This window comes from Erythrolamprus reginae, chromosome 9, assembly GCF_031021105.1.
Source record: "Erythrolamprus reginae isolate rEryReg1 chromosome 9, rEryReg1.hap1, whole genome shotgun sequence".
NCBI classification, from domain to species: domain Eukaryota; kingdom Metazoa; phylum Chordata; class Lepidosauria; order Squamata; family Dipsadidae; genus Erythrolamprus; species Erythrolamprus reginae.
In genome coordinates, this window is record NC_091958.1 from 13,725,949 (window position 1) to 13,740,722 (window position 14,774).

General features: G+C 43.8%; 1 protein-coding gene across 1 annotated transcript; it reads left to right on the top strand.

Annotated features, from left to right (window-relative positions):
* The first annotated feature begins 1,462 nt into the window (after nt 1-1,462).
* On the top strand, nt 1,463-8,689 carry C9H16orf86 (chromosome 9 C16orf86 homolog). The gene is made up of 6 exons (XM_070761635.1): nt 1,463-1,549; nt 2,228-2,347; nt 3,067-3,224; nt 5,179-5,387; nt 6,998-7,159; nt 8,535-8,689. Exons 1-6 carry the CDS (start codon nt 1,463-1,465, stop codon nt 8,687-8,689), a joined length of 891 nt encoding a protein of 296 aa, XP_070617736.1.
* The last annotated feature ends 6,085 nt before the right edge of the window (nt 8,690-14,774 follow it).

The following is a 14,774-nucleotide window of genomic DNA, read 5'->3' on the forward strand; positions in this document are numbered from 1 at the left end:
TCTCTTTCTTTCTCTCTCTCTCTCTCTCTCTTTCTTCTTTCTTTCTTTCTCTTCCTCTTTCTTCATTCCTTCCTTCCTTTTTTTCTTTCTTTCCTTCCTTCCTTCCCTCCTTTCTTTCTTTCTCTTTCTTTCTCTCTCTTTCTTCTTTCTTTCTTTCTCTTTCTTTTTTCACTCTTTCTTTCTTTCCTTCCTTCCTTCATTTCTCTCCCCCTCTCGTATCTATCTATCTATCTATCTATCTATCTATCTATCTATCCATCCATCTATCCATCTATCTATCCATCCTCTATCTATGTATCATCTATCCATCCAGCTGTCTGTCTATCCATCATCATCATCTTTTATTTATTTATTTATTTATTTATTTATTTATTTATTTATTTATTTATTTATCATCTTCTATCTTCCCTCTCTTCATTTTGGTGCTCATTAGTTTCCTAAAATATTGTTTATGTTCCCTCCATTTGAAGTTGTTGTTGATTATTAGTGACCACATAGATTTCCTCCATGAAGACTAACTTGGTTTTTCTGATCTTCCGACAGTGTATTGTACCTGAGTCCATTCCCCTGGCTGCGGTTTATCATCTTCCTCCTCTTCCTTCCACCTTTCCTAACGTTAATGCCTTCTTTGTTGCATTGGATAGAGGTTTAGATTAAGTAAGAAAAAGGTCCCCTGAAAACATCCTGCTTATGACCTCTAAAAATTAATTTATTATTCATCCAATGTTCAATGCCCTTCCATGCTTACTAATCTTGCACAATAGCAGTGGCTTCGCAAAAGACAGAATATTTATTTGTTTGTTTTGTCAAGTACGCATTGGTGGTATGCAAAGATATAATAAAATTTATATACATGATACTAGTAAAAAAGAAAAAAGAAACATTAGGACAGGGGACAGGAGGCACTCTGGTGAACTTATGCATGCCCCTTACTGACCTCTTAGGAATTGGGAGAGGTCAACAGTGGATAGTCTAAGGGTAAGGTTTTGGGGGTTAGGTGAGTCTGGTAGTGAGTTCCATGCATCAACTATTCGGTTACTAAAGTCCTATTTCCTGCAGTTGAGTTTAGAGTGGTTTACTTTAAGTTTGTATGTTGTGTGCTCGTGTGTTGTTGTGGTTGAAGCTGAAGTAGTCGTTGACAGGAAGGATGTTGTAGCAGATGATTTTATGGGCAATGCTTAGGTCGTGTTTAAGGCAATGTAGTTCTAAGCTTTCTAAACCTAAGATTGTAGGTCTAGTTGCGTAGGGAATTCTGTTGCGCGTGGAGGAGTGGAGGGCTCTTCTTGTAAAGTATCTCTGGACATTTTCTAGAGGGTTTATGTCCAAAATGTTGTGTGGGTTCCAGACAGATGAGCTGTATTCAAGGATTGGTCTGGCAAAAGTGTTGTATGCTCCGGTTAGTATTCTGTAGCTAACATATTAAGCAACTTAATCACTACTCTAAGAGGCTAATTGATGGCGAATGTTGCAAACATTTCTGGAGGTGCATCAAAGAAAGGATCTAGATTCCCAGCTATTGATGGAGTGGCAGCAGAATGCTATGATCCTGGTAGCTTAGCAACGGGTCCTAAAGAAGACAAGCTAATATCTCCAAGGCCTTCTAACCAATCACTACTGGACAAGAGCAGTGGAAACCCACCAACGCTTGAGTCTAGAGTCTAGACAAACTGTCACAGACAATTGTGGTGAGAACACTTACCTATTTGTTTTTGAATTGTCAGCATCACTCGGGTGGTCCTCAGTTTGAATGATGACAACGAATTGATAGCAATAGCATTTAGACTTACATACCGCTTCACAGTGCTTTACAACCCTCTCTAAGCAGTTTACAGTCGGCATATATTGCCCCCAACAATCTGGGTCCTCATTTGACCCACCTCGGAAGGGTGGAAGGCTGAATCAACCTTGAGCCTACTGAGATTCGATCTGCCAAACTGCTGGCAGCTGGTAATCAGCAGAAGTAGCCTGCAGTACTACACTCTAACCACTGCGCCAACTATTTTTAATTAAATAGTTAGATTTATAACTATTTATTAGTTTATAAATAGTAAATCTGCTAGAATAGCAGATGTACCATTTATTTATAGTAGTATTCTGTTTATTAATGGCAGATTTACTATTTATTTCTAAATAAATAGTAAATCTGCTATTTTACTTGCCCAACAAAATATATACAGCAGCCAATGCCATTTCTGGGTGTGTCCCCCCTTCTTGTCCCACCTGGCAGGTGATGGCAACCTGTGCCAGGAACCCCAATGAGAAGAAGCTGGGAGCGAAGACCAACATCCCACATTTTCTGTTCCAGCTGGCTGCAGCCTTGGAAAACCCCACCATCAAGTCACTGGAGGTAAAAGATGAGTAATACAGGCAGTGGTAGGCTCCTACGGGTACGGCCAGGTAGTAAAAAAAAAAAGCCAAAACGTGCGCAGAAGCAAAAAAATAGCTGAAATCTCCTACACATGCGCAGAAGCAAAACATATTGCAGAAATCTCCTGCACATGCGCAGAAGCAAAACAATTTGCAGAAATCTGCTGCACATGCGCAGAAACATTTTTTTGCAGAAATCTCCTGCATATGCGCAGAAGAAAAAAATGCAGAAATCTCCTGCACATGTGCAGAAGCAAAAAAAAAAGCTGAAATCTGCTGCACATGCGCAGAAGCAAAAAAAAATTGCAGAAATCTCCTGCACATGCGCAGAAACAAAGATTTTTTGCCAAAATCTCCTGCACATGCGCAGAAACATAAACAATTGCAGAAATCTCCTGCACATGCGCAGAAGCAAAAAAATTGCAGAAATCTCCTGCACATGTGCAGAAGCAAAAAAAAATTGCAGAAATCTCCTGCACATGCGCAGAAGCAAATTTTTTTTGCAAAAATCTCCTGCACATGCGCAGAAGCAAAATCTTGTTGGGGCGCACTCGCATGCACACTGAGGACACAGAACTGTAGTGGCGGTAAGTAGCAACCTCCGCCTGAATTTTTCCTAGTCTTCTGGAGAAAATTAGGTTCGGGTTTCTCTCTTTCCTCTCCCCACAATTAACGGTGGTTGGTGTTTCCTCATTCCAGTGGCATGAAGATGGCAAGGGCATTAACCTGCACGCCAAGCTGTACGAGGAAGAAGTCCAGCACCACCAAGACTTGTTTCCTGAGCTCAAGAATCTGAAATCCGCTTCAGTTTTGCAAGCTTGGCTGACGAATTACGGCTTCAAGGTAAAGATGACCAAGTAAGTGATTTGAAAATCTGGGCCTTGGGCAGGGAAGGGCTACCAGTGTTTGGAAACTTCAGATCATGCCGAATGAGGCCGTGGGAGCAATTGTGGGCCTTCCTAGATTCGCCCACATCTCGCCAACACTCTGCCTCCTGCACTGGCTGCCGATTAGTTTCCGGTCACAATTCAAAGTGTTGGTAATGACCTATAAAGCCCTACATGGCATCGGACCCGAATACCTTCAGGACCGTCTTCTGCCACATGAATCCCAGCGGCCAATTAGGTCCCACAGAGTTGGCCTTCTCTGGGTCCCGTCTACTAAACAATGTCGTCTGGCGGGCCCCAGGGAAAGAGCCTTCTCTGTGGTGGCCCCGGCCGTCTGGAATCAGCTCCCCCGGAGTTTAGAACCGCCCCCACCCTCCTTGTCTTTCGTAAGTTGCTGAAAACCTCCTATGACGCCAGGCATGGGGTAATTGAGGTATATTCCCTTGCTAATATGGTTTATGTATTGTATGATTGAATGGTATGGCTATTTTAATAATATGGGTTTTTAGATGTCTTTTTAAGTATTGGATTTGTTTACGTTGTTCACTATTGCTGTCAGCTGTTCCAAGTCTTCGGAGAGGGGTGGCATACAAATCTAATATATTATCATTATTATTATTATTATTATTATTATTATTATTATTATTATTATTATTTACCAATTTGTTTTACTACCACACTGTGGGCGTGGCTTATGCAGAACACTCTGCATTTTCTTTCAACATCTTTCAGTGCAAATCTGGGGTGGAGCTCCATTTTTACCACTCTACTGCGTTCCCCCCGTCCAGGCAGTAGCCCACCCCTGGCCTTGGGACTCAAAATGAGATTATTCTGCGATAGGACATTTTAGAGATTGAACTTGAAGAAGATCAGTGTGTATGGAAAAAAGGATCTTGGATATGTCAGATTGCGTGGGAAATGAAGAACGGTTGCAGTGTTTGTGTGTTCCAATATCTCAGGGGTTTATTTATTTTATGTATTTATTTTATTCTACTTCTATGCCGCCCAGTCCCGAAGGCCTCAGGGTGGCTTACAACAATATAAAAAAAATACAAATACAGTGATACCTCGTCTTACAAACTGCTTGTCATACAAACTTTTCGAGATACAAACCTGGGGTTTAAGATTTTTTTGCCTCTTCTTCCAAACTATTTTCACCTTACAAACCCAAGCCGCCGCCACTGGGATGCCCCACCTCTGGATTTCTGTTGCCAGCGAAGCGCCCGTTTTTGTGCTGCTGGGATTCCCCTGTGGCTTCCCTCCATGGGAAACCCCACCTCCGGACTTCGGTGTTTTTGCGATGCTGCTGGGGAATCCCAGCAGCGCAAAAATGGGCGCTTCGCTGGCAACAGAAGTCCGGAGGTGGGGTTTCCCAGCGAGGGGAGTCTCAGTAAAATTGCAGCATCACAAAAACACAGAGGCCTGGAGGTGGGGTTTCGAGGACTTCTGTGTTTTTGCGATGCTGCAATTTCGCTGAGGATCCCCTTACTGGGAAACCCCATCTCCGGACTTCTGTTGCCAGCGAAGCACCCGTTTTTGCGCTGCTGGGATTCCCCTGCTGGAATTCCCCTGCAGCATCACAAAAACACGGAAGTCCGGAGGTGGGGTTTCCCATGGAGGGGAGCCTCAGGGGAATCCCAGCAGTGCAAAAACGGGCGCTTCGGCTGGCAAAAGGGATGAGTTTTGGTCTTGCAGGCATTAATCGCTTTTCCATTGATTCCTATGGGAAACATTGTTTCGTCTTACAAACTTTTCACCTTACAAACCTCATCCCAGAATCAATTAAGTTCGTAAGACGAGGTATCACTGTACAATAAAAAGAAGTCAAACATAAATAACTAAAAACGCAAGGTGGGATCGGGGTCAAGGGAGAAGGACCGGACCTTGCCTCTTGCTCCTCTCCTGTCTTCTTTCTGCCCCACAGAACTGATTCTGACGTGCTCATTTTTCAGCATGCGGACTTCAAAAAGTTGCCTCCCAGGGCTGAGGAGGCCGAAAGCTCCAAAACTGAAGTTTCTCTTGTGTTGAAGCAGCCCAAGAAATCCAAGAAAAGGAAATCGACTCAAGAGCTCACCCCGGTCCCGCCCGCCACCCCAGGGAGTTCTCTGCCTCCAGAGTCTGCAACAATAGAGAGTGAGTGAGGCAGTGAAGGGCTGCAATTTTTTTTAATACCACACTGTGGGCATGGCTTATTTTGTGGGTGTGGTCTGCCAACCATGTGACCAGGTGGGAGTGGCTTCACGGCCGTATGACTGGAGGGGTGGCTTAAAGGTCATGTGACTGGCTTAAAAGTGGACAACTTGACGAATGAATGAATGAACATAAGAAGAGCCCTGCTGAATCAGGCCAAAGCCCATCGAGTCCAGCATTCTGTGTCACCCAGTGGCCCACCAATTGTCCATGGGGCTCTTGAGCAGAAAGAGAAGGCAAAACCCTCCCTTTCCCTTGACCCCCAGCAAATGGGACCCAAGGGAATCCTGCCTGCCTCAACCAACATAGAAGCACTTGGACATCCGTTTCAATAACCACCGATACACTTGGCATCCATGAATCTGTCTAATCCTGCCTTGAAGCTCTCCAGGCTGACAGCTGTCACAATCTCTTCTGGAAGTGAATTCCATAAACCAACAATCCTCTGGGTGAAGAAATATTTCCCTTTATTTGTCCTCACTCTCTTACTTATGAGCTTTAGGGAATGTCCCCTCATCCTAGTATTGTGTGATAGAGAATTGAATGAATGAATGAATGTTTTTATTAGAAGTCATAAGCAGAATGTTTGAAGGTGTTTAGGGTTTTACCAGTTGGATAGGTTTGCAAGGCATGTACCTAAATAGGTCAGATAAAGATTCAGGGACAATACCTGAATTGAGGATTTATCCGTCATCTCTCTCACTCGCTCATCTCCTATCAATCATCTCACAATGTCACGGTTTCTAGCCTGATGCCTTCACCACCACACCAGGCAGTAATAGTTTTGGGTTGGAAGGATGCGACCAAATGGACAATGCAAAATTGGTATAGGTACATGGTGGACCATATTCAATTTGAAATTATGGATAAAAGGATAAATTTGGATAATGAAACTGAGTTGGGACAACTGATGGGACGGTGGGACAAGGTAAGACGATATATGACGAGCAGAATCCGAGACCAAGCTACAAGAAATAAATTGGAATCACTCTATAATATGTAAATAGATATATTGCACTTGGGGCAAGTGGACTATACAAGAAACATAGAAACATAGAAGTCTGACGGCAGAAAAAGACCTCCTGGTCCATCTAATCTGCCCTTATACTATTTTCTGTATTTTATCTTAGGATGGATATATGTTTATCCCAGGCATGTTTAAATTCAGTTACTGTGGATTTATCTACCACGTCTGCTGGAAGTTTGTTCCAAGGATCTACTACTCTTTCAGTAAAATAATATTTTCTCATGTTGCCTTTGATCTTTCCCCCAACTAACTTCAGATTGTGTCCCCTTGTTCTTGTGTTCAGAAACACCCCCGATTTGGTGGTGGGGAATGTATGTGTGTCTGGGTGGTGGGCACATTTCACTATGCACTGTTTTACGTTGTGTGTAATATAAATTTGTTAAAAATTATTTTAAAAAAACATTAAAAAAAAACAACCACCACACCAAACTGGGTTGTCACATTCAAGGAGCGTTGTATCTGTATTCACTAATAGATCATTAGGTGCATCTACTTGTCAACATTCACCCTGTCTCATTTCTTCTAGAAAAATCCCAGCGTTTGCGTCCTTTGTACCAATACATTAACTACGACAACCCAGAGATGAATAAGCCATTGGACAAGGAATATGATCTTCCCCCAGTGGAGGTTCCTTCTACACAAGAACACAGGACAGGCAATATAGAACTGAGAACAACTCCATCGATAGGTAACAACCTGGAAACAAGGAGCAATGAGTGGGTTGACTTAGCTCCTTTTCCAAAACCAACACGGGCTGGAATTGAAAAATAGGTTGCAGAGTTTGGTGCTTGGAGTGATTGGTTAAACCTATTCTTGATGGGACATCTATGTCCTTTCTCCCCCAAAAGTCTGAAGTTATGAATTTTGATATACATGGCAGGAATAGTTAACACTCTATAAGAGTGATGGCGAACCTATGGCACGGGTGCCACAGGTGGCACACAGTCATATCTGCTGGCACGTGAGCTGTTGCCTTAGCTCAGCTCCAATGTGCATGTGTGTGCCGGCCAGCTGATTTTTGACTTGCACAGAGGCTCTGGGAGGGTGATTTTGGCTTCCAGAGAGTCTCCGGGGAGATGGGGGAGGCCTTTTTTACCCTTCCCCAGATATGCTCAGGCATGAAAAGGGAGATACTACCACCTGCAGGCAGATCCATATGGAAAACGCATGAGATACCTTAGCGCAGCGGTATCCAATTGATCGGTATTCCCAACAAGCCATAAGTTCAATGGAGCTTGAAATGCTGGACACATTGATGATGGCTGCCTTGCTTCTGCTCAGCCCTTGACGTGGACTTCTCTGGGCTGCCTTCTTCAACAGGGGTAGGAATGCCTTGGAGGGAGAAGAAGACAGAAAACGAGCTGCAATCATTGTCTAGGGCAGTGATGGCAAACCTATGGCATGGATGCCACAGGTGGCACACAGGGCCATATCTGCTGGCACATGAGCTGTTGTCCTAGCTCAGCTCCAATGTGGAAGTGGGTGGTGACCAGCTGATTTTTGGCTCACACAAAGGCTCTGGGAGGGCGTTTTTGGCTTCCAGGGAGCCTCCAAGGGGATAGGGGAGGGCCTCCAAGGGGATAGGGGAGGGCAGGCCAAAACATGAGCCTACTGGGCCCACCAGGGAAACAGGCTATTTCTGGCCTCCAGAGAACTTCCGGGGAGGCAGGACAAGCTGTTTTCGCATTCAGCATGCTCGTTCAGCACCCAAGGGAAAAAAAAGTTTGCCATCATTAGTGCAGGGTCTCCTGCTTGAGCAGGGGGTTGGGCTAGATCAGTGTTTCCCAACCTTGGCCACTTGAAGATATTTGGACTTCAACTCCCAGAAATCCCCAGCCAGCGAATGCTGGCTGGGGAATTCTGGGAGTTGAAGTCCAAATATCTTCAAGTGGCCAAGGTTGGGAAACACTGGACTAGATGACCTACATGGTCCCTTTCCAATTCTATTAATCCATTAGAATCTATGCTACGGAACCCAAAAAGCCACTTTGTTTGCTATCGTGGCCTTTCCTTACCTACCTCTCTCAGAAATGACTCCACACTGATCCTGTTTCCTGTTGCAGAAGAGAAAAGCAAGGAACTTAGGAGTCTACAAAGTGCCCTTTCCGGAGCTGTGGTGAAAGCGGAGGTGGATAAGTCTACTCAAGTGGACATCGATAAGATGCTCAGCGTCTGCGCAGCTCACCTGGTACCACCACTGTCGCCGCAGAACAAATAATTCTGTCTGATAGGAGGCCAAGTTCTTCTCTCAAGAAATCAACAGCGCTTCCTTCACCCCTGGCCCCAAAATTGAAATATCCTCCTTGAAGGCCATCAGAGTGTAATTCTTTTAAGTTTTGTTCATTATAGTCAGATGTCGAAAGTATTTGTCTTGTTCCTTGCTGTAAAATATTTGTTTGTTTTGATTTGATTTATATGCCGTCCCCTCCAAGGACTCGGGGAGGCTCACAACCTATGAAAGGAAACAATGAAATACAAAGGCTAAACCTAATTCATTAAAACTAATCTAAAATCCCCAATTTTGTTTTTTTTTAAAATCAATCATACCCAGTAATGGGCAGCCCAAATTTTTACTGCCACACTGTGGGTGTGGCTTATATCGTGGGTGTGGATTAATGGTCATGTGACTGTGTGGGAGTGGCTTGCTGGCCATGTGACCAGGTGGGAGTGGCTTGAACAATCATCATCATTCAAGTGAACTGTTAAGTCTGAGATGAGACCAGTAATCCAGGAAGTGACAGCCACCGATCAGCTGGAGCTGCACACGCATCTTCATTTCCGCCGGTGGAACTGCGTTCCACCCCGTCCTGCCCACCCTTGATCATACCCAGACACCGATCATGCATAACACTTGTCGCCCAGGGGGCTAGGATCTAATTGCCCCTAGCCTGGCGGCGTAGATATGTCTTAAGACTCTTGCGGAAGGCGAGGAGGGTGGGGGTAATGCAAATATCTGGGGGGAGTTGATTCCAGAGGGCTGGGGCTACCACAGAGAAGGCTCTTCCCCTAGGCCCCGCCAAGCAACAGTGTCTAGTTGTCGGGACCTGGAGAAGGCCGACTCTATGGGACCTAACCGGTCGCTGGGATTCATATGGCAGAAGTAAATAGAGAATAGAGAAAATAGAGAAGGAAATGGAACCAATCTAAACAGGAGTGGAATTACCCCTGTCTAAATTCTGTAAACCAGTGCCCAAATGAGTATTAGGAAAGACAGAGAAGTACAGTTGTACCTCTTCTTACGAACTTAATTCGTTCCGTGACCAGGTTCTTAAGTAAAAACTTTTGTACGAAGAAGCAATTTTTCCCATAGGAATCAATGTAAAAGCAAATAATGCATGCGATTGGGGAAACCACAGGGAGGGTGGAGGCCCGGTTTCCTCCCAGAAGATTCCTAGAGAGGCCCCACGGAGGCTTCTCCCCGCCTTTTCTGGTTACAGTTTCGGAGGCTTGGGTTTGTAAGTGGAAAACGGTTCTTGGGAAGAGGCAAAAAAAGTTTGTAAGTAGAGGCATTCTTAGCTAGAGGTACCACTGTATAGTCCATTCATCTCAAGATTCTCCTTGATGTTTCTGAGTAATTACCAACAATGACCAAGGTGAACACAGATTTCTCTCACATTTTATTCCCCTAACAATCTCACTATGAGGTAGTTAGTCCAAGCAATGATAGTAAGTAATTTGTATCTATGTCTTCTGGATGACATCTTAATTTCTATGCATTTCAAATAGGAGCTGGGAAGGATTTTGTCCATCTAACATAGCTTTGATGTTCTTCCAGAACATTTGGCTAACATTTCCAGAATGTCACTAGGTGGCATGATTGTCCTTATGTATCTTCTGCAGGATCTAGTTCATACCATTTATATTCTACTCTTTGCAAAGTAAAGAGAGGCACTTACAAAAAAATGGGTTGCTTTGTTTGGGTTACAATAAGTACCATGTGTTGAGCAAGAAGTCCCAAAAGAGCAGAAATAATATTTCTAACCTTGAATCCAAATGTGATTTTACAAAGGGAATTAAGGAAGAAAAAGGGTATTCTAATTAATTGAAAATAAACAAGGAAATAAGATTTATAACAAAAAAACAAGACTTGGGTGGAAACTAAACAAGGAGAGAAGTAAATTAGAACCAAGGAGAAATTTCCTGACAGTCAGAATGGTTGATCAGTGGAACAGCTTGCCTCTAGAAGTTGTGAATGCCCCAACACTGGAAGTTTTTAAGCAGATGTTGGATAACCATCTGTCTGAAGTAGTGTAGGTTTCCTGCCTAAGCAGGGGTTTGGACTAGAAGACCTCAAAGGTCCCTTCCAACTTTGTTGCTGTTGTTATTATTATATGGGAAGTGGGTGATGGACTACATTGTTCTTTGCCAATAAAACATTTACTCAAAAGAAATTTCAGGTTAAAATATTTTATTCACTTTCCCTTCATTGGATTGTACTTTGGGGTAGGGTCGATGGGAGAGAAAAGAAAGGAAATCTATTAAAGCAAATACAGGTCCCCAAGAGATCTCTGAGAAATCCTGAATTTCTTAAATAGAATTCCATCATCAGCGTTTTTTTCTAGATCAAACAAGATTTCTTAATGAAATGCAGCTTGTGTGCTTGGAAAAGAAGAGGGGAATTTGTAACTTCAGAAAATAAAAAGCAAAATACAGACAGAAGTTACCACCTGGAGCTGTGTTTATTTTGTGCATTTGCAAGCAGTACAATCTGAAGTATTATTTTGACGGAGGCTATCAGCTTATATTTGGGGAAAAGCAAATAAACCCAGCGCTCCTGCTGTGAAAGTATATAAACAGGACACACTTTAAAAATTCAGAAGCCAGACCTCTGAATTCCTGGAATGAAATCTTATGGGCTTGAGTGGTGCACTTTTAATGCAAATGCAATGACTTCTGGACTTTTAATGGAAGATCAGATTTCATAACCACGGCTTTTAAAAAGAGACTATAAGGTTGTGGGATATATTTTAAACCTTTTCTCCCTTTTCTCCCTTTTGGTTTTTTCTTAATATTAGATTTGTGCCTGTACAATATTGTTTTATCGCTTGTTGTGAGCCGCCCCGAGTCTTCGGAGAGGGGCGGCATACAAATCTAATAAATTATTATTATTATTACTATTATTATTTTTGGATATCTGCAAATAACAACACAATAGGAGTAACGTAAGATCCCAAAAAACCCACCCTAAGCGGGATGTTAATTAATACTACTAAACAGTACCAAAGAAAAATGGGATAGGCAACCTCACCACCAGATGGATCTACAACTGGCTGGCAAACCGTACTCAACGAGTAGTTCTTAATGGGTCTAAGTCCACATGGAGAGAAGCAAGCAGCGCGGTACCACAAGGCTCCGTTCTAGTCCCAGTACTCTTCAATATCTTCATAAACGACTTCGATGAGGGAATTGAAGGGGAATTTACCAAATTTGCAGATGATATTAAGCTGAAAGGAATAGCTAACACCTTAGAACAGTGATTTTCAACCTTTTTTGAATTGCGGCACATTTTTTACATTTACAAAATCCTGGGGCACACCACCAACCAAAATGACACAAAATGACACTCTAACACAGTACATATTATACATATAGTTAATAATATAGTTTGTGATGCATTGTGATGCATTGTCTATCACTCTCTGCGGTGGCCTCTTATAAAAAGAAAAAGGTCAAATATCTAAATACACCATCAGGATAGACATAACCAGCTGAGGTTGAGGCTTCATCTAGTGGTGGCAACATTTACCTCCAGTCCTGACCAGAATTAGAAATCGGGACCATGGGAGGAGTAGCAGCTTCAACTCCTCGCCGCGGCCACACAATGACAAGTGCACAGCAGCCTGAGCGGGGACCTTCCTGGGTGTGGATAAAAGGCAGCCTGCTATTGGTTCATCGCTAGTGGTCGGGATGAATCCTAGAAGGTGATTGGTCAGTGAGCATTTCCTGTGCCTCTACTCTTCCTGTCGCTGATAGCTGGAGGGATTATGAGGGGAATGTTTATGTTCAGATGGTGGTGGCTGGTGGCGGGCCAGATAAACGGCCTCTGCGGGCCGTAGTTTGGGGACCCATGTTTAATTTCCCCACGGCACACCTGACTATGTCTCATGGCATACTAGTGTGCCATGGCACACTGGTTGAAAAACACTGTCTTAGAAGATAGGCTCAAGGTCCAGATGGATCTTGACAGACCTGAACGCTATCTAACAAAATGAAATTCAGTGTAGAGAAAAGTGAAATCCTACACTTAGATTTTAAAAAAATATCTAAAGTATACCTATAAACTGGGGGGGGGGGGGGGGAAACCAGGCTTAATAGCAGTGACTGTGAAAGGGATCTTGGAGTCCTAGTGGACAACCAGCTAAATATGAGCCATCAGTGTGCAGCTAAAAAGCCAACACAATTCTAAATTGTATTAACAGAGAGATAAAATCTAGATCAAGTGAGGTACCAATACCACTCTATAAAGCCTTAATTAGACGGCACCTGGAGTATTGCATCCAGTTTTGGTCACCACACTATTAAAAAGATGTTGAGACTCTAGTAAAAGTGCAGAGGAGAACAACCAGGATGATCACGGACCTGGAATCTAAAACATATGAAGAAGACAGACAGTCTAGCGAAGAGAAGGCCCAGGGGAGACATGATAGCAATGTTTTAATATTTGAGGGGCTGCCACAGAGAAGAGGGGGTCAAACTATTTTCCAAAACAACTGAAGGCCAGACAGAGGAAAATGGATGGAAACTGGTCAAGGGAAGAGATTCAACCTAGAAATAAGGAGGAACTTTTTGACAGTGAAAACGATGAACCGATGGAACAGAAGTTGCCTTTGGAAGCTGTGGGAGCTTCATTATTTGAGACTTTGAAGAAGAGATTGGACTGCCATTGGTCAGAAGTGGTGTAAGGCCATGATGGTGAACCTATGGTATCCCTGCCACAGGTGGCACATGGAGCCATATCTGCTGGCACACGAGCCATTGCCCTAGCTCAGCTCCAGCGCGCATATGGGCACCCGCCAGCTGATTTTTGCCTCAAACGGAGGCTCTGGGAGGGCAATTTTGGCTTCCAGGGGGCAGGAAAGGGCGTTTTTGCCACCCCCAAGTTTCATGAAAGCCTCTGGAGCCTGGGGAGGGTGATAAATACGAGACTGCCTTCTGCTGCATGAATCCCAGCGGCCGATTAGGTCCCAGAGCTGGCCTTCTCTGGGTCCCGTTGACTAAACAATGTCGGTTGGCGGGGCTCGGGAAGAGCCTTCTCTGTGGCGGCCCCGGCCCTCTGGAATCAACTCCCTCCAGATTCAAACAGCCCCCACCCTCCTCGCCTTCCGTAAAATCCTGAAGACTCATCTCTGTCGTCAAGCGTGGGGATGATTACCTCCCCCCTTCGTTGTGTTTTCTGATCTCTGTTGTTTGATGAACTGGGTTGAATGTGTACGATTGTGTAGTTGGTGATTTTATGACACTGGTTATTTTATATTAAAGTTTTTAAATTGACTTTTAAATTTTAATATTAGATTTGTAATGTATTATATTATCGCTATGTTGTGAGCCGCCCCGAGTCTTCGGAGAGGGGCGGCATGCAAATCTAATAAATTATTATTATTTATTTATTTATTGGATTTGTATGCCGCCCCTCTCTGTAGACTCGGGGCGGCTAACAAAAATGATAAAAACAGCATGTAACAATCCAATACTAAAACAACTAAAAACCCTTATTATAAAACCAAACATACACACAAACATACCATGCATAAATTGTAATAGCCTAGGGGGAAGGAATATCTCAACTCCCCCATGTCTGGTGGTATAAGTGAATCTTGAGTAGTTTACGAAAGACAGGGAGGGTGGGGGCAGTTCTAATCTCCGGGCGGAGTTGGTTCCAGAGGGCCGGGGCCGCCACAGAGAAGGCTCTTCCCCTGGGGCCCACCAAATGACATTGTTATTATTAAATGGGCCTACCCTAGCCACTGGAAGGCAGGAAATGGGGGACCGTGGGCACATGGAGGAGTATTGAATATGGGTGTGGGCACATACGTGTGCAATAGCACACATGTGCACTATTTCAGCACCCGAAGAAAAAAAGGTTTGCCATCACTAGTCTAAAATCTCCTGCTTGATCAGAGGGTCAGACTAGATGACCTACAAGGTCCCTTGGAGGTCCCTAGGGGAAGGCAAAGCATGCTCTTCTATGACATGTGGACCTCAACTCCCAGAATTCCTGAGCTAGCATGACTGGCTCAGGAATTCTGGGAGTTAAAGTCCACAAGTCATAGAAGAGCCAACTTTGCCTTCCCCTGTTAAACTAA